The 23,932-nt window shown below is 37.6% G+C and overlaps 1 protein-coding gene and 1 pseudogene across 3 annotated transcripts; one reads left to right on the top strand and one right to left on the bottom strand.

Moving 5' to 3' along the window:
* LOC135696516 (D(1) dopamine receptor) lies at positions 1-23,932 on the bottom strand. 3 transcript variants are annotated; one of them, XM_089112375.1, is made up of 4 exons: positions 14,241-14,368; positions 10,450-14,050; positions 3,623-3,967; positions 1-2,397 (listed from the first exon to the last, which is right to left on the bottom strand). In XM_089112375.1, the coding sequence occupies exons 3-4, from the start codon at positions 3,933-3,935 to the stop codon at positions 1,583-1,585; spliced, it is 1,128 nt and encodes a 375-aa protein (XP_088968501.1). In that variant the 5' UTR covers positions 3,936-3,967; positions 10,450-14,050; positions 14,241-14,368; the 3' UTR covers positions 1-1,582. The 3 variants fall into 3 exon arrangements, with proteins under 3 accessions (XP_088968501.1, XP_088968500.1, XP_065071996.2); XM_089112374.1 differs by having other exon boundaries at positions 10,450-14,088; positions 14,241-14,346; XM_065215924.2 differs by lacking the exons at positions 10,450-14,050; positions 14,241-14,368 and adding an exon at positions 23,461-23,932.
* LOC135690479 (uncharacterized) lies at positions 14,737-15,920 on the top strand (annotated as a pseudogene).

Raw genomic sequence — 23,932 nt, 5'->3', positions numbered from 1 at the left:
TTTTCCTGGCGTGGAATCATATATTCAATATAGAGTTTCATTTCTATCTAATAAAAAAGGTCTTAATACATAGGAATATTCGATACTGTATGAGAGAATTACCAAGTTGTTTAGGTCGAAGGAGCAAATCTCGATATCAGGGGCCTAAGGGAAGGAATGCCACAGCAGGTATTGCTGCCAATATGGCATGTCATTGCAATGTTCAATCTAAAAGAGTGGAGAAACGAAATTTCTCAGCGCAAGCTTCGTGATAAAGTTGTTAAACCTCATTTACAGAGCAGAAACAACGAAAATCTTGTTGTCATGCGTGTACATGTATGTCTGAAATTGATGCCACGTCAATCGGCAGCCAAAAAACAAGAGGTTTGAGGACATTTTGTTATAAATGAGATTTGGTGCGTGACCTTTCATTTAGCTACTTCTTCTTGACATTCTTTTGCTCCTACCGCGCGACCGTAAATTTCAGCCATAACTACTCCACGTACCGTTTACGCAGTAATTTCTAAATAATTTGGAACTTTTTCTAATTCTAATCCAGCTTGGAAATGGAATCGAATTTCAGTGGTAACGTATAAGGGTTTGGTCTTAAGGGAACAAATCTCTCGCCATCCCGATCCAGATGTCGTTATTTCTACTTTACATAAACGAGGTATTGCTGATTTGATCGGCTGATTCATACGGATACGTTTAACGAATTAAATCCTTATTTTGGTCCCCGATTACAAGCCGCCAACTGAAAGGCAACTATCTGGCAGGAGAAGTCTCTACTATAATGACATGTTCACTGCTTTGCAGCTGGTAAAAAACTCGCCTTCGCCCACCCGACAAAGCAACACAGTTTTACCACTTCTTGTACAAATAGCTTATAGAATGAAAAACATTAAACAGCATGAATACCTTACACGTCTTTAGACTTCGATACATGATCACCACAAAATGATTCTCTGGCCTCCATGTAATGTAGGCTGCGAATGAGTGGGGAATCGCCCATCTCAGTTTACACTGGGATGTAGCAATAGCCATTTATCAGATCCTAATCTTTATTAACAAATAAATTTAAAATCATTATGTTCTGGCCTCATAAAGTTGATAAAAAGATTGTAACATCATCAACTTTTAAGGCCATTAATAAGTAATACCACCACCGTACTATATAAGGCCATTAATTAGTGATATAATCACACGGTCATATCTATTTGAATGTCGAAGCAGTCTTTTCTCTGCTTGTCTTACTGATTAAAAGGCACGTCTCCCACAACTCCTTGCTTATACTTTTCGAATCAAATTCCCACGGATTCGATAGCCAGATTTGATGGCCAGATTCGAAGACCAGATTCGATGGCCAGATTCGATGGCCAGATTCGATGGACAGATTCTAAGGCCAGATTCGATGGCCAGATTCGATGGCCAGATTCGATGGCCAGATTCGATGGCCAGATTCGATGGCCAGATTCGATGGCCAGCAATTATAGCAGCATGGTTATCAGTCCAGATCTTTCAGGGTATTGGCAAATCGCGTTGACAATCCTTAGGAACAATACCTGAATTTTTGATTCAACGATCTTGATGAGCTGGTTCTCTACTACCTTGACGTTCCATTTCTTAGAGGTTTTTTCTCGTCTGCAAATCCATTGACACAGTCAGTCTCGAACTTTTCTCCCTCTACAGGCTCCTTCGCTAAAACCGTTTCTCTGTAAGCCGACTGGGCCTGTGACGCCAATGTAGATCTGGCCGACATCGCTCTCTCCGATCTCGTTTCATACCTCGCAAACCGCCCGCAAGTCATAAATTTATAAAACAGCTTTTTGAAAGCTCTTCGGTAATCTGAGTTTCTGTAAGCGTATATAATCGGATTCATTGTGCTGTTCGAATAATGTAAGTACTTCACAGCCGGTATGAGCTTTGAGAAACTCGCACTCCAACACGAGCAATACTCAGCTAGGAGATTAAAGAGAAAGAAGGGAAACCAGCATAGGAGAAATAGGATAATGACTATTCCAATCATGGCAGCTAGACGAACCTCGTACCTGAGTGTATGATGGAAGCTTTCTCGTGTCTTCACCGAGTGAAATATTGTTACATAGGAAAAGATGATAATCATTGTGGGAATAACAAAGGTTATGATAACCAACATTAAAATTAGATGTCTAGTTCGTGTCAAAGCGGGTAGCGCAAAACCAAACAGCACTGCAAGAATTATTGATATGATCCAAACAGATGCAATGCCACCATGAATTATGGGTCTATTACGGGACAAATTCCGGTGCTTCGCAGGAAATTTAACGGCAATTGTTCTTTCTACACTAATCAGAGTAAGGTTAAGAATTGAAGCTGCTCCGCAGAGGATGTCAAAAGCCATATAGACTGTTCCAGCTGTCTCAGAATATTGAATAGTTCCTGAAGAGAAATAAAATTGATGAGAGTTTATTGCACAAAGATGAAATTAAAACACAACAAGGAAAACATTACAGGGCCACAGAGCGCCGTTTTATCGTCAAATTTGAGAAAAGAAATTTATATAAATACTGCTGTTATCACTTTCAAAACTATTTATGCATGGGAAAACAGGAACTTAGGTAAATAGTAACACTATTAATGCTACATGTAATGTTCTATTTTCTAAATGTGACATCACTGACGATGACACAGTTGAAGACATGAGAAGTCGGAAAACATCATCTCCGTTTTGTAAGAAGGATACCTGTTAATCAAGGCTCACTGTTGATCTTATTTTCAGATAAACTGGTGTATTAGACCACCCGAGATCAGAGAAGCGAGAACATTGCAATCGATTAAGTTCTTAGACATTAAATCAGAGGATCTCGGGAATTTTAGAAAGAGAATACGCTATCAGCTTTATCATTAATTTGTTTTTTTTCAAAGCGAAACATGGATATGAAAAACCTCGTAAAGTATTCTAATCTAAAACTGATGAAATGAATAATTGATAAGAAAAATCTCACTCTCTAAAACTAATAGTTTCTCAGTAAATGCAGACCAGTTTTCTCCGTAAACGATCGCTAAAACGACTCCCGCTTTTCTTTTTCAATAAACGCAAAGGCAACATCAAAACATTGGCAACATCAGCTTTACTAGCGCAACCCTGGAAAAATAACTATGAGAGTTGTGCCCAATTACGTTCTCTTTGAACATCTAATACAGTTTAAACCAAAGTTATTATCGCCCGAGTAACATCTATCACTATGATAAAAAATAAGGACGGGGCTAGCAATTCACTTTTTGAGTATATGACAGATAAAGTTTTGGACAAAGATTAACTTAAAATATCACTTGCTTTGGCAAGAAAGTTTGTCAAAGTTGTGGAGGGGGTTCTGAGGTGGAGGGGGTTAATTTTGCTGCTAGAAACAAAATTTGTTTCAAAGCCCTGTTCCGTGTATTAGTGGTACGAAACGTGATGCAACATACAGTTTAAGGATTGCTGAAAAATAGGCCTACCCGTCCAATAAATGTTTCAGGTCTATCACAAACAAGATCATGTTATCATTTGCAAACAGTTTTTGGTTGTAAAAAAATGAAAAAATGGGCCTTGAAAAAGCAAAAATTAACTTTTCATCGGAATCATTTACAAAGAGTCTTCCGAAAATTCTACATAGCTACTTACCGGTTCTTATGCAAAGCCAGAACGACATCGAAAATGTACCAACCAATATGTCCGATAATGCTAGATTGATGACAAAATAATTTGTCACTGTTCTGAGCTGACGGTCAACACTGGAGAAAGCTAGGCATACCATGCTGTTGCCGAAGATGATAACGATCATCAAAAAGACAAGAAAGGTTATCTCGATAGCTCCAGCTTTGGTATACGACTGGGGAAAGGAGCTTCTCATCGTTTCATTTAACACAGTCAAGTTGTAGATAGACGATGTAAGGTTGCTATTCGACGTGAAGTTTGTGTAGTTTGTGGACGACATTGTGGCAGAGTCGGGAGAAACTACCAAAACAGCTGTAAAAAAGAGATGGATCAGTTTGAGTGAAATGCGCTTTAAATCCATTTACAATGATAAATGATACACCATCAAACATGGACATCTAAACTAAAGGACATGTTTTGCTATAGCACGCATTCGTAGGTGCCCAGCCGTTGGTTGGTTTTAAAGGGCTAGAAGATAAGTCACGTGATATTTCAACGACTGGTTACAAGCAACCAATTAACCAATTGGTGATAAAGATCATATAGCAACAATGACCTTTTTCTTAAAAGAAAAAATATCAAGGAGATATTAATTTCATTTTCTTAATTGGCCCGTCATATAGTTTTTGCTTAATGTTAATGTGAAGGATGTTCAGAAAAAAGTGAATAGTTTTGGCAAGTAAGAACGTTGCTTCATTCCTTGCAAAGCAACATGCTGTTCTTTGCTATTGTTTCACAAAAACAGCACTTTTACAAATTGACGCGTGTCGCTCTGATAGCCATAGCATCAACTGGGATGAGTGAGGAGACTTGGCTGAGGTATAAACACATGACGAATATTCATAATCCCGTGGTTTATGCCACTCTTAAAGACCAAGTATGGCTGCAAAGTATAAGCCTAGATGCCATTTTCCCAAATCCTATTAACGAAAAGGTTAAGAAAAAACACCTCGGTTTCCATATAGGCAAAATCTTGCATTTAGCGCGAGTAAACAACGCATCAGCTTGAAGGAAAACAAATTTTGACCACATTTGGTGCAATTAGGTATTTTGAAATGGGCTGAATTTTATATGATTAATCTGTATTAGAAAATGTATGAAAATCTTACAACTATCACCAACCTAATAACCAAACACAGCCATAAACAACACCGTCATTCAATACACGGTCATCAACAAAACCGCCATCAAAAACATCGCCATTCCCAATGCCACCATCAATAACATCACAATTCACAACATCGGCATCAACACAACGCCATCATCAACATCGCCATTCACGGCACCACAATCAACAACATCACCATTCACAACGCCACCATCAACATCGCCATTCACAACACCGCCATCAACAACATTGCCATTCACAACACCGCCATCAACAACATTGCCATTCACAACGCCACCATTAACATCGCCATTCACAACACCGCCATCAACAACATCGCCATTCACAACACCGCCATCAACAACATCGCCATTCACAGCACCGCCATTCACAACGCCACCATTAACATTGCCATTCACAACACCGCCATCAACAACATTGCCATTCACAACGCCACCATTAACATCGCCATTCACAACACCGCCATCAACAACATCGCCATTCACAACACCGCCATTCACAACGCCACCATTAACATTGCCATTCACAACACCGCCATCAACAACATCGCCATTCACAACGCCACCATTAACATCGCCATTCACAACACCGCCATCAACAACATCGCCATTCACAACACCGCCATCAACAACATCGCCATTCACAACACCGCCATTCACAACGCCACCATTAACATCGCCATTCACAACACCGCCATCAACAACATCGCTATTCCCAATGCCACCATCAATAACATCGCCATTCACAACACCGCCACCATCAACATCGCCATTCACAACACCGCCATCAACAACATCGCCATTCACAACACCGCCATCAACAACATCGCCATTCACAACACCGCTATCAACAACACCGCCCTTCACGACACGAACATCAACCGTGGTTTCTTGAAGTTCAGGTAACCCAAAAATTAGTGATACAGGCATCAACAACACAACCATCAACAACATCGCCACAAAGAACACCGCCACCAACAACGTCGCGATTCACAACATCGGTATCAGGAATACCACCATCAACAATACCGCCATCAACAACACCGCCACCAACAACACCGCCATTCACAACACCATCATCAACAACATCGCCACAAAGAACACCGCCACCAACAACATCGCGATTCAGAACATCGGTATCAGCAATACCGCCATCAACAATACCGCCATCAACAACACCGCCACCAACTACACCGCCATTTACAACACCATCATCAACAACATCGCCATCAACAACACCGCCACCAACAACATCGCGATTCACAACATCGGTATCAGCAATACCACCATCAACAATACCGCCATTAACAACATCGCCATTCACAACATCGGTATCAGCAATACCACCATCAACAATACCGCCATTAACAACATCGCCATTCACAACACCGCTATCAGCAACACGACCATCAACAACACCGCCCTTCACGACACGACCATCAACCGTGGTTTCTTGAAGTTCAGGTAACCCAAAAATTAGTGACCTACTCAAATTCTGATGGTTTCGTAAAAAAGTAGGAGCGGCTAAGAGAGACTTTGATGAGACACGTCGATAGCAAGGTTATATTTTGGGTAATATCTGAATCACCTGTAGAGTGCAGAAAAATATAGAATCTTTTATAATTATAACTGCATGCAATTTCGAGAATCTGTTGATCTGTTAAACACATGGTTCTAAAAAGCAGCTTAAAAGATGAAATCGAAGATGAAATGCAAAGCCAGATTTACAGAGGAATTACTAATATAATATTGCTGGAGAAATGAAAGGACATGATATCAGTAGGTGGATATCTCGAGATTATGAAACCAAAGATCAATTTTACAAATCAATTAAAAGTCTTTCTTTAGCGTTCCCAGCGGGACAAATTCTGTATTTCGGCTAAATTCGATGAAAAAATGTGGGGGGGGGGGGGGGTGTATTTTGGCAACGTACATTTTGTGATAAAATCCTAGATATTGAAACTGCCTTTACGAAACCAAAAGTTAGTTATAAACGTTCATTTCAGAAAAAATTGGCGTTAAAAGGGGCGTGGCGTACATTTTTTATTTGTCCTCCAAGAGCCCATTGACTGGCGCCGTCACTGATTCAAATGCACTTTCTTCATGTTTTCTTAGTCGCAAAGAAAGATATGGGTAGCAATATTAATATTAAATCTTGAGGCTTCTGCATGATACAAAATTGGCGGCCTGATTTCACCTTTTGGCAGAATATCTTTAACACCAACAACGACTATGTGATTTCAGCACAGTCATAACAATGGTGGGAAATCTTTATTACCTTGATCCAAAAAACCAACCAACCCACTTGCGGTCAAGAGAGAAGGGTGGTTTAAGCATCCAGTACTGTTGGAAAGACGCACAATAACAGCGACTGGTTCCTACTTGGAAATAGATTTTCTCTTCCTAAGAACATTAGCGATGTCATTTTGGCAACTATACAAATTGGCAACAGCGTGTTTACGGACAAAACGCATTAAATTATAAAATTTATGGTTTTCACGTGGTCCCGTTGTATTTGTTACTACGTAGCTTCCACAAGTAATTATCCTTAGGACACTGTAAAGATATCCTTATCGGCCTGGTCTCCTTTTGATGTAACCACGCCTCGTGATTCCAACGTCTGATCTGGAAATACAGAGACCTAACGACTTTCACCAATCTATGTGAATTCTTGTTCATAGCAGGGATTCGAGCCACAGTTCCCTGGATCTGTCGTCCTCGACTGTAAACACTGAGCGGGTAGGCGACCAATGCACGGTCGTAAGTACTGCTCATGTGGATAAAAAAGGATTGTCTGAGCCTAATGCATTGCGATCACATTCGAGTAATCGTAGCAATCTGTGAATACTCCATCGGTAATGATGCGATCTGTAATCAAGCAATTTTCAAATTTTTCTTACTACAGTTTGATTATATTAAATAAGTTATATATTGTTATATATTATATATAATTTGATTATATATTAAATAAGTTATATAGACAATGACTCTTAGGAATTGATAGTTTTTCTACGAAATTGAACAGAACGAGGGAGGCCATGTTCGCACAATCCACACAAGACCTGCAATACGATAAGTAAGGTAAACATTCAATGGTTAGGTTATTGTTTGAAAAGCCATTGATGACTGTCTGGCTTTAAACATTCTAGCTTCCAAACAAACGCTTATTCCTCATTCAGCCTTAAGCTCTTTCTATCAATAGCTTTTTTAACTTTAAGTTGAAAATCTCTGCTGAGTCTAAGGTTACGGCGTTGTCTTTGGCTATACTTGGAATACAAGTTTCTTCAGAAACAAGTAATAAAAGAAAGTTTGCATTTTTTGAAATGGTGAAAAAGAAAGATGTAATTATAAGACCAAAAAGCGCATTTAGTGTGCAGGAATGCATAACTAATTCATAAGCTGTAACATTCAGCTAAAGAATTGTTTTCGTGTTCAGCGATTTCAATGGAAGTGGACAAAGGTAGAAAATGTTGTTGGCAATGCTTTGAAAAGTGGATATCAAAAAACTTCTCATTTACGACACAAAAGCATGACAAAGACACAAAATACAGTGACATATTTGGAGCTCAATCATTCTACACAAAACAGCTCATTTACTTGCCTCCTACCAATTTCTCGAGATACTACATACTAAAAAGGAAAACTTGGGATAGATAGGCATGTGCGCAAAAAAGAAAGTCATCCACCATGAAGAGAAACTCGAGCTAATTTATATTAAGATTTAAAAAGATTTTATTTAAACTGGGCAAGTAGAAGGAAAAAAGAAATATTTGAACCAGGCCAATTTTATTTACAAACTGAAAAACACAATAGCTACAAATGGCACAACCATATATAATATAAATAAACACAACCATATTGATCCATATAAAAGCCAAATTAAGACAACCAAAGTTAACCAATCACTTTCATCAAAGCATTATAATCTCTATTTCTTCTAACTATTTTTCACTTATTTATTCATCCATACCTGATTATTCTTAGCGATAAATATTGTTATTATTATACTGCTACAACCAAAAGCGTCCTTAACTAGCATTGTCCAACGGTTGATTTGTCTTTAAAAAATTTTGAGTTATAATCCAGTGCTAAATTTGCCGTTTTCATGTCTATGCGTTCATCCTAATCAATTTACTCGATATAGCTTTTAGGTCTATGTAGATAGTGAAGTAGAAATTGCATAGAAAATGTGTGGTTTTGGAAAACACGTTTGTGGGAACGTATCTTGCTTTCAAAATCACATTCCTGAACTGCAAATTTTTTAAATGTGAGAGGATAACCTTAGTTTGAAGTACCTGCAGGCCGATTGCAGCATCCCATTAGGGTACGAGTTCTCAGCAAACCAAATGCTCTTTCTAATTTTTCTGAAAAGACACTTTAGCATTGGAGATGGGAAACATTCTATCAGTTGTGTGCGAAGGGGCGTGATAAAATCTTGTTCAATGCAAGCAAACAATTTTAGCGTTTCAAAGAGGATTTGGCAGGTTGTGTCTTACTTTCTTCTAACCATCTCTTAGAAACAAACGAGTACATACTGTGATTTTATCTGAACTTATAAAAAATGAATAACACTTAATTTCAGTTGTGAAAAGTTAATAAAAAGCGAAAGAAATGTTTCTCGTCATTGGTGGTGCCCTAACGACAAAATGCTTTCACGGATGTTTTCTATTAACATCGTGATAAACATGGGTTTTTCCTAAGAATTTGTCCCAATAAACAATGACGAAAAGGCGTTTAAGGGACCACTCTGTCTCAATTTTCCATTTCAACTGTGGCTGCATTTTGCTGGAACCCAACCCCTCCGTCGAATTCCCTTCAAAAGCTCAAAGGTAGGTTAGACTAATGAAATTGGAAGTGGAAAATTGTAACAGAAGATAAAATGGTCATTTGATGAATGTCTCCGTTGTGTGAGAGGACATACACAACAGGTGAAGAATACCTGTGAGATGCCCTTGTTGCTTTTTATAAACCGTGTCAAATCTTAGCATTGTACTTTTTAACAAAGAAAATTCAGAAAAATTTTGGTGAATTTTCTATGTATTTGCTGAACATTAAAGACCACATCATCAATATCCAGCATTGCTACTTTTAATAGACCGTCTTGCTGGGTACAGGGTGCAATATTTTGCAATTCATGCAACTCAAGCGGTAAATTAAAAAATAGGAAAAAATACTGTGTAGCAACGATAAAAGCTGCGAAAACATCTATCCTGAGCAACGCCGAGTTCTCGATCTATTTTGTATATTTTCGGTCTAAATGCAATCCGGAGTAGCTTCATTTAACAAGTTGCTTTGAAAGATTCAAATAAATTAGAAGATCCTAAATCATTTTCATTCATTATCTCAAAAAGAAGATAATCCGAAATCTCAGTCGCACAAAATTTGCTTGAAGCAAAGCAGTTTGAAGCAAATACAGCTTTGCACCCTGAAAAGTCAACACCTTCAAAAATTTACTAGGACAATTCCAACACATTTTATTATTAGAATGTTACCTAAATGTTGCATCATGGAACTATTATTTTTTTAAATCAAAAAGGCTGTAGTTGAGTTAAAATTGTTGTTTCTTGAGAAAAGAACACTTGAACTTAAACAATTTGCTTCGTCTGTTCATAGAACAAAACATTAAAAAACCGATACAGGGCAAGGATACAATAAAGAGAACTCACTTGTTACCACTTTCCGCTGTCTATAGGCCAAGTTTGGTGTTCGGAGCTGAAGCTAAATCTCAGCGTGTTGTGTATAGCTGAGAAAACGCGCATCTGCTTGAATCTACTCATCGAGCAGGAAAACAATCATTCGATGCCCTTAATACGAAATATTGATGGATACGGAAGACAAAAGTACTTGCACCTGTCTAAACACGTGATCAAGATAAACGTTGACGGGACGCACAGATTTTTGGCTGATAACCAATTTGACAAAAGCAACGCAAAACTTGGACTACTATTTCTCACTTCAGTTGAAACAGGTGAAGTTAATGTTTTTAATTAAAATGTTAGACATCAAGAAGTGTTGTCATTTTGAAATAAAATGGAAGTTGGGAGGGTCAAGTCACAAATAGCGAGAGGTAAAACCACTCTACAAAAATCTCTTACATCTTTTGTGAAAATCCTATTGTTTTATTAGCTGAAAATCCCCAGAAATCCTTTTGTTTCAGGCAAAATCTCGCACGCTATTTGCAAGTGTGAATTGCACCTCGCCAAATAGCATATTAAAGATAAAAGGAACAGGAGGGCGATATGGAGGGCAATATGGAGGGTGATATGGAGGGTGATATGGAGGGCAATATGGAGGGCAATATGGAGGGATAAGGGGGAAATATTCCTAATAAATTCCAAAATGTACTGAAAACCATATAACAAAACTCTTTTTTATAAGAAAGGGAAAACTTTGCCAAGTCTAAATTTTCCTTTTTATGAATAAAATGCGACTCGAGTATTGTCGTTTCGAAATTGATTTTTCTACAACTACAAACTACAAATTGATTAGATGACTACTTTTCAGCCTGTTTACCACCTCATCATCCCCATCCCCACTTCTCCAGTAAAAACTTATTTAAAACTGAAAAATCATTGTAGTGGTAACCGTTAATAAAAAGAGACTGAGCACCCTGTAATTATTTTCGCTACTTGTAAATCTCTTATCATATTATGTAAACACATATATTAGCATATTAGCTAAATTATCCAGTAATAGCTAAGGAATAAGTTTCAAGTGCTGTGGTAGACGTGTCATCAACAAGGAAGATCACTTGGTTCACTTGATGTCACGTTTGAATAGACTCTCTTAACTTCTCAAAAAAACGAAGTAAGAGAAGACACGTGCAGTTGATAGAGAAACATGCATTCCAGGGTGTGAATGGCTACACCGTCAAGATCCTCTAAATATTCTTCAACTGAAGCAGAACAAAGCTTCATATAGGAGGCGGGAAGTGCCTGAGAATAAGGTTTTATAACATTGTAAAGTACCCTATAAACTGGCAGAAATTACACCTGGATTACCTGGTTTAAAAATGACTTCCATTTTCAATTTTGACATCATTATTTCAAACTATCTGAATTTTGACAGTGAATTTTGACAAATACAGTTCTAAATCAATATTTTGAAATGGGTGCAAATGCAGTTTTCGTACTGCTAACGTTTATCAGATGTAAACATTGTAAAAATTTAAGCTCTAGAACCATATACAAAGCATAAATATGCTAGTAGTTGTTTTAACAACTTTTTCGCTATAAGCAAAGTTGCGTGTTTACAGAAAACGATTACAGACGTGCCGTCAAATACAAAGCCGAACTTATGTATAAATTGAGAATGTGCTTTGTTAATGAAAAACGAATCATAATAAAAATCTGTTTTCAAAATCGGCTCTTTCCTGTTGAAAACACACGTCGTAGGCATGTGGAAAAACTCTTTATCCAGACAGCAATGTTTATCTGAAAATTAATCTAAAAACTCGTGCTAGATTCACTCAAGTGCTTTGAAAAAAGGAGATAATTTTTCGTCTGCCTGTGAACGCGGCAGATGAGTCTGTGAGGTACCTAAGATCGCTATCTTTAAGTGAAAGGATTTAAGGTGAAGTTCAAAGACGAAAGCTTTCAACTGCATGTCGGAATTTATGAAAACATCGAAAACATTGCCTTCTTTAAAGCACAACCAGAGAGGGTTTCGAGTTTTCTTTAGCACGAAAAGCCAAAATACGACTTTTTGTAATGGGCCCTACAAAAAATCTGGGGATTAGTTTTCGTGGGTCGAAAAGAAATTCTAAACACATCTGACAGGCTTAAATGCGTTATGGGAAAATGAACAGGTATGCACAACAGCATACACGGCCTTTACAAGCCGAGTCTATGACCAGAATCACAAGGGTCTAGCTGGGATAAGTATACTTTGCTGAAAGGTTAGACAGTAAAATGTTGAATATCCAACACTGGGTTACCACCTACTACTTTCCTTCGAAAAACCCATATATTTTGAAATTACTAAGAAAATCCAGAAATGCTTGCTGTCCATTTTATTTCTCCAAAATTGAGATTTTTGATGATAATTAACGTGGTACTTCTAGAAGTATTGGTAGGATGGGTGTCCGACGACATAATTTGTAGGACGGGTGTCAGAAAACGTCATTGGTAGCACGGTTGTCCGACGACGTTATTTATAGAACGGTTGTCCGACGACGTCATTGGTAGGACGGATGTCCGAGGACGTCGTTGGAAGGACGGATGTCTGACGACGTTATTGGTAGGACGGATGTCCGACGACATTATTGGTAGGACGATGTCCGACGACGTTATTGGTAGGACGGGTGTCCGACGACGTCATTGGTACGATCACATCCAAAGAAATAATAGAAATGATAGAATGAATATTACATCATTGGAGATTCTATGCTCAAGGATATTGAGCAAAATCGCCTCAGTCGAAAACACAACACTCGAGTTCGATCACACCCAGGCGCAAATTCTACAGACATCATGGATCATCTAAAACCAGTTCTGCGACGAAAACCAGATGGAGTAGTACTGCACCAAGGTTCAAAAGATCTAACCAGCAATGTAGACACATACAAGACATTCAAAGACATAATAGGGGTGATTCGAAAGGAAATTCCTCAAACTTCTGCGTGTCCGCATTAATTGCAAGAAATGACAAACCAGGACTTGTTGCAAAGATGGATGACATCAACAGACGCTTAACGGCATTAAACGTAGAAGAGAAAATTGGAATGATCGATCATTCAAACATTGATAAAATAAAGGTATGCTACATTTAAATAGAAAAGGTAATGCGTATTTTGCGGGTAATCTACTTAACTATAATAATAACTTCTGAAGGTCCAGCACCCGGACATTTAATATACAATCAGAATGATACGGTTGGCCTTGGGGCTGGAGTTGAAGGCCAAATAGAAACCTTAGAGACAATGGCAACTGACAACCCTACCTTTGAGGAGAATGAATCATTCAAAAACTTAAAAATACTACGAAATAAGCATCAAAAAAATATGATAATAAGCTACATTCATTTGAACTCTGTCAGGAATAAATTCAGAGACTTTGTCAACCTCATACAAAACGCACTTGACGTTTTGGTGATTGCGGAAACAAAATTGGATGCTTCCTTTCCTACGTCTCAGTTTTAAATATCGGGGTTTTAAATATCGGGGTTTTAAATATCGGGATTTCAAACACCTTACAAGTTGGATGTACATCACCTGTGTTAAAAACATTAATTCAAGAAAGTGAGTTGTATAATCTGTTTTAAATTCACCTACTTGTTTTAAAGTCACCTACTTGTTTTAAAGTCACCTACTTGTTTTTAAGTCACCTACTTGTTTTAAAGTCACCTACTTGTTTTAAAGTCACCTACTTGTTTTAAAGTCACCTACTTGTTTTAAAGTCACCTATTTGTTTTAAAGTCACCTATTTGTTTTAAAGTCACCTACTTGTTTTAAAGTCACCTATTTGTTTTAAAGTCACCTACTTGTTTCAAAAGCACTCATGGTCGATGTATTGACCTACTAATAACAAATTCGAAATACAGTTTCCAAAAACGTCACTCTTTCGAGACAAGCTTCAGTGACTATCATCACATGATTTACACAATTCTCAAAACAACGTACGTTAAGAAGGAACCAACAATTATTAAATCTAGAAATTACGAGACGTTTTCTCATGAAGATTTTCTAGCTGAAGTCAATTATAGCCTCCAAACAAGTAAAATAGAAAACTACGAGGAATTTGAAGGGGCCATCACGAAAATTCTTGATAAGCATGCCCCGAAGAAAACAGCGGTGGTCAGGGGCAACAACAAGCCTCATATGACTAAAGAGCTAAAGAAAGCCATGATGACCAGAGTATCTACGAAGATTGAATGTTATATGGTCATCACCCTTGTCAGTACCAAGAAAACAGACAGCTTGCATCGTCTTTGCTTTGCCTACATTAGAATACTTCATGGGGACAAGTAATTGGTTGATAGCAGATATTCAAAATCTTGACAGGAAAAGCAGAAAGGTAGTCGAGATGCATAAAGGAAAACACATCTCAGAATCAATAGCAATGCTCTATTTGCCACAGAAATGTGGTGGAAGGGGCTTCAAGTCTGTAGAGGATACCTATAAGATCTCAAAAATTAAGGTGGCACATCACATTAACATAAGCAAAGATCCAAGAATAAAGCTGGTACGCTCGTTCCAACATTACAAAAGCAAAAAGAACTTCAAGTCAACTTTTGTTGAAGCAACAAGGTACGCAAAGGAACATTTCAAAGCTGACTTGAGCCTTTTAGAGGAAAAGTCTGTATTAAGCTATGAACAGGAAAGAGTGGAGTTAAAAGATGACAACTATAGACAGATCCAACGCAGACTAGGAAGTATCCTTCAAAGACTATATGAAGAAAGAGTTAGAAACCAACCTTGGTTAGGATTCTACACGGTTTCAATACAAGATAGTGATGAAGTATATCAAAGAACAGTAGAAACATTTTTCGAAGCTGGAAAAACATCCCAGATATAGTCTTATCGACAAAAGAATCAATAAAGCAACAGTTACTACCTACCAAAGCGTATTCAAAGTACAAGTTAAAGATGGAAACTGCAAATACAACATGTAGTCTATGTAAGCAAGCAGAAGAAACAGTCGTTCATTTGCTGTGCTCCTGTGCAGCATTAGCACAAACACTCTACAAGGCACGACACGATAGAATGTTAAGACCTATTTATCATCTAATACGAGCAAAGTTTGAATTTGATGGAAATAATCGTGGAGTTCCATGGTACAAGCAAGCATTACCTCTTGCAAGCATCGAAAATGATCGTGCTAAGATTATGTGGGACATACCGATGCACTTAGACAAAAGACCAAGCAACAATGCCATTAAGCCTGATATGCTGATAATTGACAAAGTAGGAAAAAAGGTCAGTTTGATAGAGGGGACTATATGTGCACCTGGATGTATTGCCAAGAGAGAGAAAGAAAAACAAGACAAGTATTCTGAAATGAGAAAGTCACTGGAACGGTTAAATCGTGGATACGAAATAGATCAAATCATTGTTGTATTTGACGTTCTAGGCTGTTACAGCAAGCAATTGGAGGTCATATCAAGAGACTATGTGAAGGAGAGAAGGAGGCAAAATTAGTAATCGAACAATGTCAAAAATGGGTACTCAGCCAAAACTGCGAGATTGTTAAAACTTTTTATGAAAGAAAATAGAACAACAAAAATAGTCTGCCTAGGCATTAGCCAGCAGTATAGTGGACACAACAAAAAGCAACAGAAACAATTTTGACAATAAAAATATAATAATAATAATAATTACTAGAATAGCAGAATAACAGAGTTGGATAGAATTAAAGAAGAGGAGATGAAGAAAATATTTCAAAGAGAATATTTCAGAAGAGTTAGACTTGTCATGCAGTCAAAACTCAATGGAAGGAATAAGATTAAAGCAACAAATACCTGGGCAATCTCCTTGATGCGCTATGGAGCAGGAATAATTAAATGGAGAAAAGACGAGCTAGAAAGTATGGACAGAAGAACCAGGAAATTAATGACAATGAATAAAGAACTTCATCCTAGAAGCGATGTAGCAAGAATTTATGTTAGCAGGAAAAAGGGTGGTAGGGGGCTGATAAGTTGTGAGTATTGTATTGAAAATGAGACAAACAATCTGGCTTGGTATGTGAAGCATGCTAGAAGCAATATTATGTCAAAAGTGAGAGACCTTGGGGCAATGAATACTGAGGAGGCAGTAGCACCGAATGAACATAAGAATGAGACAAAAAGGCGCTTGGAGAAACGATGGAAAGATAAGCCGATGTATGGGCAATTTACTAAGAATACTGACGGAATTGATTGGGAAAAAAGCTGGTCATGGTTAAGGAACGGAGATCTGAAAGGGTGCACTGAAGCATTAGTGTGTAGTGCACAGGAGCAGGAGCTGCGCACTAATTATACCAAGCACTACATTGATAAAACAAGTGATACGCCTTTATGGAGAATGTGCGGTGACAGGGGAGAAACAGTTAGTCATCTGGTGAGCGAATGTGCTATAACTGGCACAAACAGAATATAAAAGACGACATGACAATGTGGCAAGGTATATTCATTGGTTGTTGGCGGAAAAGTGCGGATTTGAAAGAGCCACAAAATGGTATGAACAGAAACCTGAAGGAGTTTTAGAGAATCACAAGTTTAAGCTACTGTGGGATTTTATGATTCAATGTGATAGGGTTGTTGAAGCAAGAAGGCCGGACATTGTTGTTGTTGACAAGAAAAAAAGCATGTGAAGATAATCGATGTTGCCATTCCTGGTGATAATAGGGTAAAAGGTAAAGAACAAGAAAAAATTGAGAAATATCAACCATTAAAGGAGCAAATCGGAAATCTGTGGAATATGAAGAAGGTGACAGTCATCCCTGTTGTGATTGGGGCATTAGGGTGTATATCATATTGTTTTGAAGAGCACATGGAAAAGATCGGAATTGATGTAAAGTTACAGGTGATACAAAAGACAGCACTGCTAGGAACAGACAGGATTTTGAGACAGACATTGTCTATGTAAACTTGAGATGACAGAATGGGACCTTTGTCAGCTTGTTGCTGACTGCTCCCTCCTATATTATCCGGACAAATTAACATCTAGGTGTCTGTGAATCACTTAATTAGCCATAATAATAATAATAATAATAATAATAATAATACGACGGATGTCCGACGACGCCATTGGTATGAACAGCGGCTGGTTCAATTTTTAACGATGAATGTTCAGAAACTAGTATATAAAGGCCAAGCGACGAAGATATACCAAAGACAGACTGTTCATAAGTAAGTTAAAAAGGGATCAAGCATTATATGAAACAAACGCGAAGACGTTACAGACGAGGAAGACCATAATTAAAGGAGAGATATAAAACATAACACATATGTTCTGTGTTTACTATTTTCTTCTACCTTTGAATTGCAGGGACAATGTCTCAATATAAAACATTGAAATTCTTCAAGGTCTCTTGTATTGTTACTTTGCGATAAATAACCTTGAAAGTATGAAACACTCGTCAAACATAAAATTTCAACGCCACCACCATCATCATCACCACGGCGATGAACATCAATATTCATTTCGTAATTCTACTCGTCTATGTTGTGAGTCACTGGTCAAATAGAAATATCCTTTCAACAAACTCTACTACTCGTTCGATTCGAGATAAAAATTTTCTGTTCAAGCAACATATCTCCGGGGAAAAATGTCTCTTCATCTTCAGTCATTTTGCTAACTACTTTTTACCTAAGTTTTACTATCACCAATTGGGCAACAACGAACAGCAACAGTTTTACCATCAAAATTTTGTGTGTGGGCGTTTTAAAAATAACATATATTGTTTGACGAAAAACACTTTCTATTCTCTCCAGTCTATTCAACACCATCAAGTGAATGTTATGTTGTCACACAAAGTGGCCAAGCGGGTCCAACATTCCGTCAGACAAATTCACATATCTGACGTATTACATATCACATATTTAGACAAGAAATTCACGTAAGGCATAATCTTTCTAATAGCACTTTCTAACAATAATTGATCTTTTTCTTCATGCACTTTTAACTGTGCTATGTAGTTTAGGTTTATGTAAAGGTAAATTTTTAAAAAATGACGTCACTTTTAAACATACGTTCTATGCAGATTTTCTAAAGGTGCCAGGTACGTGCAAAATCTCGTGTACCAAAGATCATCAACAGTCGGGTTTCAAATCCGGAAAAGGTGCAAGTTTGTTTAATTTACTGTATAACCCTTTTTGGTATTTCCTCTATTCCGCCATTTTTTGGCATTCGAAGGCAAACACGAGTCTAACAAAAGGGGTCCTGGGACTTAACCCCCAGAAAATGTTGAAGACCAGACCAGCAAAAGTGATTTTGTAAAAATATTATTAAAGGGACAGTTTCGTATGACCACACCCATCTTTTCATAAGTGCAAATAAAATATCGAATGCCGAAGAAAGCCAGTGCATTTCACGACAGTTTCTTCAAAGGTATTGCAGCTTTAGGAGGCAGGGAAAACACGATTTTTCGATACAGCAAAGTAGCCTCAAATAAATGATCATTATTAGCGAATATGCACGGGATGAAATAATTAATTTGTGTTTACCATACGTCGAGATCGTTACAAATAAAGCATTCCTAGACTATTCAAAAACAAGAGGAATTTTTAGAAAGCCAGGTCAATGCAGAAATATTTGAGGGGGCTGAGCCCTCTTAAGTCAAGAAAAGATTTAACCATTTGACACAATAAATTTGGCTCCGCCCCCTTAAAAATCACCACTGTCCTTAAGAAATCGAGAAAACGATATTTTTTCCAACTGTATTTGAAATACGTCATGCCCATTTTGCAAACGAAACATGTCATTTGACGTGCTAACAATCTTTCATTCAGAATATAGGCTCGCACATTAGATAATCTGAATTGCGTCATGCTCGCAGGCTCTGTGTGTAAAAACAAATGTTTAAAGCCTTCAGCAAATATGTGAAAATAATAAATCGTAATTCTCCTTATAGCAAAAGCTACAAAATCCTAACAAGTATTTCGGTATGTATTTATTTAAGAATAATATATACTTCAGACATTAGAATAAGGCTTGGAGTCTCTTCTGTCCCATATTTGATCTTTTGACAAATATTCCTAATTGAAACAACCTATTTCGTGCGTTTGCTGATCAGTTGCTGAATCTGATCGTCAATGATTGCATGATCGTCAATGGCACGAGCCCTTTCTTATTCTGAACCTAAAATAATCCTTACATCATTCTTGAGCAGCCAATCGTGTAACATCGGTAAGAATCGGTAAGAATCGACAAAGAAAATTTAAATCATCGCCACTAAGTTCATTTATCCTGAAAAAAATTCAGGAAATGAAATATGCAAAACAATACAAGATTGACGAATGTACCTTAAATGTTTCGAGTGAAAGTCAGATAAATTTTCTTTCTGACTCTTTCTTTTCATTTTCTTGTTTGCTCAAAAAACTTTTTATATCCTTGTTCTTAAGACTTTGCTCTAGTTCACCTCATTTGCAAAAACCTTTTTAAGCTTTTCAGCTGAAGCTCTTATAACTCGCTTTAACTAGTTAACCAGAAAAATTATCATTTCTACATCTTGCTGTTGTATTTCACGTGCTATACAGCATAGGGTGGGACTTTCTAGCTGTCCATCACAACATCCATAGTCACAACACCAATCTACATGATTACAATTACAGATTTTGCAATCTTATAGATTTTTTCAGTAAAATTGTTGAAGGCTGAAAAAATTGAAACAATTAAATTTTGAAATTTGGTACTTGTTGAAATAATTACTTTTGAGTCTGCCTAGTTTTGATGAAATTTTAAAGGAGAAGACTTCAAAAAAAAGTGGAGAAATTAATACACCATTAAAACACCGTTTTTATGACACCATTAACTATTACCAAAGCAACCAGTACAACAGCTCAAGCAGCTGCAACAACAAAAATCACGAGGGAAAATCCGGGGGAATGTTGAGTACAAAATTAAATTTTAGAATGCAAGGCCACTGATAAGATAATATTGCATATTTGAATTAATGAATGACGTAGAACCTTCTTTGTCTAGAGGAGGTTAATCTTTAATACGATCATCGATTGCGCTAGCCGAAATTTATGGATACTTGTGCATTATCGATGAGCGTCGCCTTTGAAAAGCATTATAACCGCAATTATTATGAAAAGCTGAGCTGGGAGCTACGAAATTGAACTGAACACAACCTCACCGTGGTAAACGGCCAAAAACTGAGCAGGTCAAAACAGTCAACATCCGTTTCTTCGAACTCTCACAGGGCCAAAGTTCCTTAATTATGTTCTAATGGGTGAATGCACTAATTGTTGAACTGAATCGCAATGACTACATTATCAGTTTCTGTTAGTAACTGAGTGTAAGCAGGGGCGCAACTAGGAAATTTTTGGGGGCAGACCGCACGTAGGATCTACCCTAGAATAAAATTGACTAACTTTTCCAAATCAATACCAGCAAAGGGAATTGGACCCAGTTTTCTAAAATACGGTTAATAGAGAGATCAAGACTGAATCCCTTACATCATAATTTTGTTTCTGACCGATGTTTAAATAATATAGTTGGGGCATGGTACGGTCACAGCAGCGGTTTTAGGGACAGCGGGGCCCGGGGCCAAAAACAGGTGCGGGGTCCTTGTTCTTTACAATTTCGATCTTTTTTCTTAGGTGTGGGGCCCCATTTGGCTTTCATAAACGCGGGGCCAGGGGGCATGCTCCCCCCTAAACCCACCTTAAAACTGCAGGTACGGATGAGCGTTGGTAACGGGATCGAGTCTGAATAGAATTATAAATATTTGATCACAAGAGTAAGGATGCCAGCCCCAACTGATAGGAATGATGAAGAGGCGGACCTGACGTCACACTGTGCGTCAAAAGCATGGCATTGTTTTGTTCACTATATCTTTCATGAGATATATATATTGAATTTATTGCTTAGATATATTTCCCGGCGTCGGAAATATTTAATGTATTGCTTGTTGGCAAAAGTGAGCTTGCAGAAAAGAATTGATGCGCAACAAGTTTCACATGATTTCAATATTGACGACAAATTCTTCCCTACTCTTCTTTAGCAGCCTGTTTACTTGCGCAGACTAAACAGAATTCTCCTCGCAAACTTTTTGAGCCAGCGCCATCAAATTTCCTTGCAATTATTTAATTATGAAATACGGTGATAAAAGATCATGGGAAAAACCCCTCAGACAGAAACCAATGTAAATGATGGTCTCCATGTCTAAATCAACATATAATGCAAAATTCAAGTGCAAGAACGCAAGATATGAATCACTTTTGTCACCTTAACTGTCATTCGGAGCTAGATATCTCTCTCTGGCTGCGCCCTGGTAGTTTAATCGTCTTAATAAAACACTTAGGCCGCGCGTGCACACGAGGAGAACATCGTTTGATTGTGAAAAATTAAATGACTTAAAAGCTGGGGTTAAAGGTTGTGAGAAAGAAACGATAAGCTGGAAACAGAAGACAAAAACAGCTGATAAATAGATATGCTGCACCATAGCCTGCCAGCATCATAACTCACTTTCTGTTTTTCATCCATCTTCAAGCAATAAAAATTTTGCGAAAGACTATACCAACTTTAACAAAAAATTTTCAGACCAGTTAACTCCATATGCTCAAATTTTTAATCGTACGAATACTATCCTGGAAAACCAGCGGCCAGCATGTCTTATCAAAAAATCGACATTCTAATACATAATCCTCTTTAACACACAAAGCAGACTTTTCTCAAATCGGGCCTATTGTCGGGATGACAGAGGCCACGTGATATTACATGAATCGAACAATATTTTGCTCGAAAAGGTCACTTCTTGTCCCTAGTTGCATTTTTAGGCCAACTGACAAGTCATATTATGTAATCTTCATATTGTTAGTTGAAAGCTTTACAAGAATAAATTTTATAAGAACATTGAGGCCCAAAATTTTTAAACTAATTATTAAGAAAAATAGCAAAGCTCGAACTTCATCGATAATTTGAAATTTTATCTATGTGAATTTTTTGCAACGCAACAAGTCTGCGGAACGCTCACCAAGCTTGTATTGCACTAGTATGTCGCTCGATTCCTAGAATGTTTTCGTGACGAGGAAAGACAGAAGATAAGTCTTTACCAAAAATGTTTCCTGTTTAAGGGTGATGTTAAAACAATGTAAGCTTTCAGAATACACTAATTTTTCAGAATACATTCTATTTTCATAAGAACCAGTAAATTTGAGGCTCAGGCTGACTGTTCTTAATTTTTTCAAAAATCTGAGGCTGGATTGTTCTAGATTGCTCTTAAATTAAGAGGGTGTAAGCAGTGCTATTGCTAGCTTTTCGCTCTAAGAAGGTGTTCAGGCCACATTTGCCAACAAAGTGAGTGAGACAGCCTTAATTTGTTGACAAATTTTGAATATTCACCGAAAAAGCACCCACACATCGCGAAAAATCCTCGATTTTGAGAAAAAACGTTGTTCAAAATTGCATTTTTCAGAAGCTCAGCCTCAGCTTGTTCTTAATTTGTTCTTAACTTTTGACCAGTTTTGAGGCTCCTGTTCTTTGAAAATTGTTCTTATAAAAAAAAGAGTGTAGGGTGGCTCAGCTAAAACTTAATATACGAATAATTAAAATTTAAAAGAATTGTCTTGCCCAGCAGACATACTCTTAAACACACTTAGACGCATGTGTATTGCCATTGCAAGTGAGGCAAATGTAGCTATCAACAATTATCGAATATTTTCAAGCATGATGATGGCACAATGGATTGTTGCGAAGCGAAACAAATGGTCATTTCCCTTCAAGAATTATAAAAAGTGAATTATTATTGATTCAAATAATGGTTGTGGGGGCGTCAAATTGACCATGATAGTGCTCTGTTTCTCTCATGGATTAATAGGCCTGTCTGTATATAAGGAGCAACCGGTGGGTAAAAACGTTTAGTAAAGTTTAGTGCTCTTGTCTTCAGAATTGATGTTGTTACAACAAGAAATCTATTTTTTATTTCCTTCTGCTAAGACGTGATTGCGGTTGTGCTTGAAATTCGGATATGAGATTATACTCAATATACAATTCACTCGTGGTTTGGTAGAGAACAGTAAATCAAAATTCTTACCTCTAGTTGCCTGTTGCTGAAACAACTTCCCAACTTCATTGTAAAGTAATTTTACCATTGATATTTACTGGTTCTGCTGCAATGTTGGCGATCTTTGCTCATAAATATAGTGCTTTCTGCAGTATAACATTATCAAGTGTGCAAAATCTTTTGCATCCGTTGATTGAGGCCATACTCGGGAGTGTTACTGAACGAGAGTTTTGCAACTTCGAGCCCACGTGAAAGCTGGGGCAAATCAGTTGATACTGCACATTGAAACGACCGTGCTTCGAAATCAGCAAATATCAGTTAAATCCGAAATTAAGCAGGTAATTTAATGACTGTTTCATGCGTGTGAAATGCATTCTGCTTACCAGACTGCTTTCGGGTAGTTGTTTTCACTGAATTGTTTACCAGTTCGCAACGGGCTCAGCTGCCGTTGTTTTGCCTGGGATGAATCCTCTCGCGCTGTTTGATCCCTATCGAAATCTAT

The sequence above is a fragment of the Rhopilema esculentum genome, chromosome 14, assembly GCF_057945365.1.
Source record: "Rhopilema esculentum isolate cy_ngs chromosome 14, ASM5794536v1, whole genome shotgun sequence".
In the NCBI taxonomy this organism is placed as follows: domain Eukaryota; kingdom Metazoa; phylum Cnidaria; class Scyphozoa; order Rhizostomeae; family Rhizostomatidae; genus Rhopilema; species Rhopilema esculentum.
This window is presented reverse-complemented; position numbering and strand designations above follow the sequence as displayed.

What these genes read in the sequence shown, in the direction of transcription:
- LOC135696516 (XM_065215924.2), bottom strand. Translation starts at nt 23,518, where the DNA reads ATGGTAAAATTACTTTACAATGAAGTTGGGAAGTTGTTTCAGCAACAG. An exon ending in TCAGCAACAGGCAACTAGAG is followed by an intron (nt 3,968 to 23,460) that starts GTAAGAATTTTG and finishes TCTTTTTTACAG; the next exon opens with CTGTTTTGGTAGTTTCTCCC. An exon ending in CTGGCTTTGCATAAGAACCG is followed by an intron (nt 2,398 to 3,622) that starts GTAAGTAGCTAT and finishes ATTTCTCTTCAG; the next exon opens with GAACTATTCAATATTCTGAG.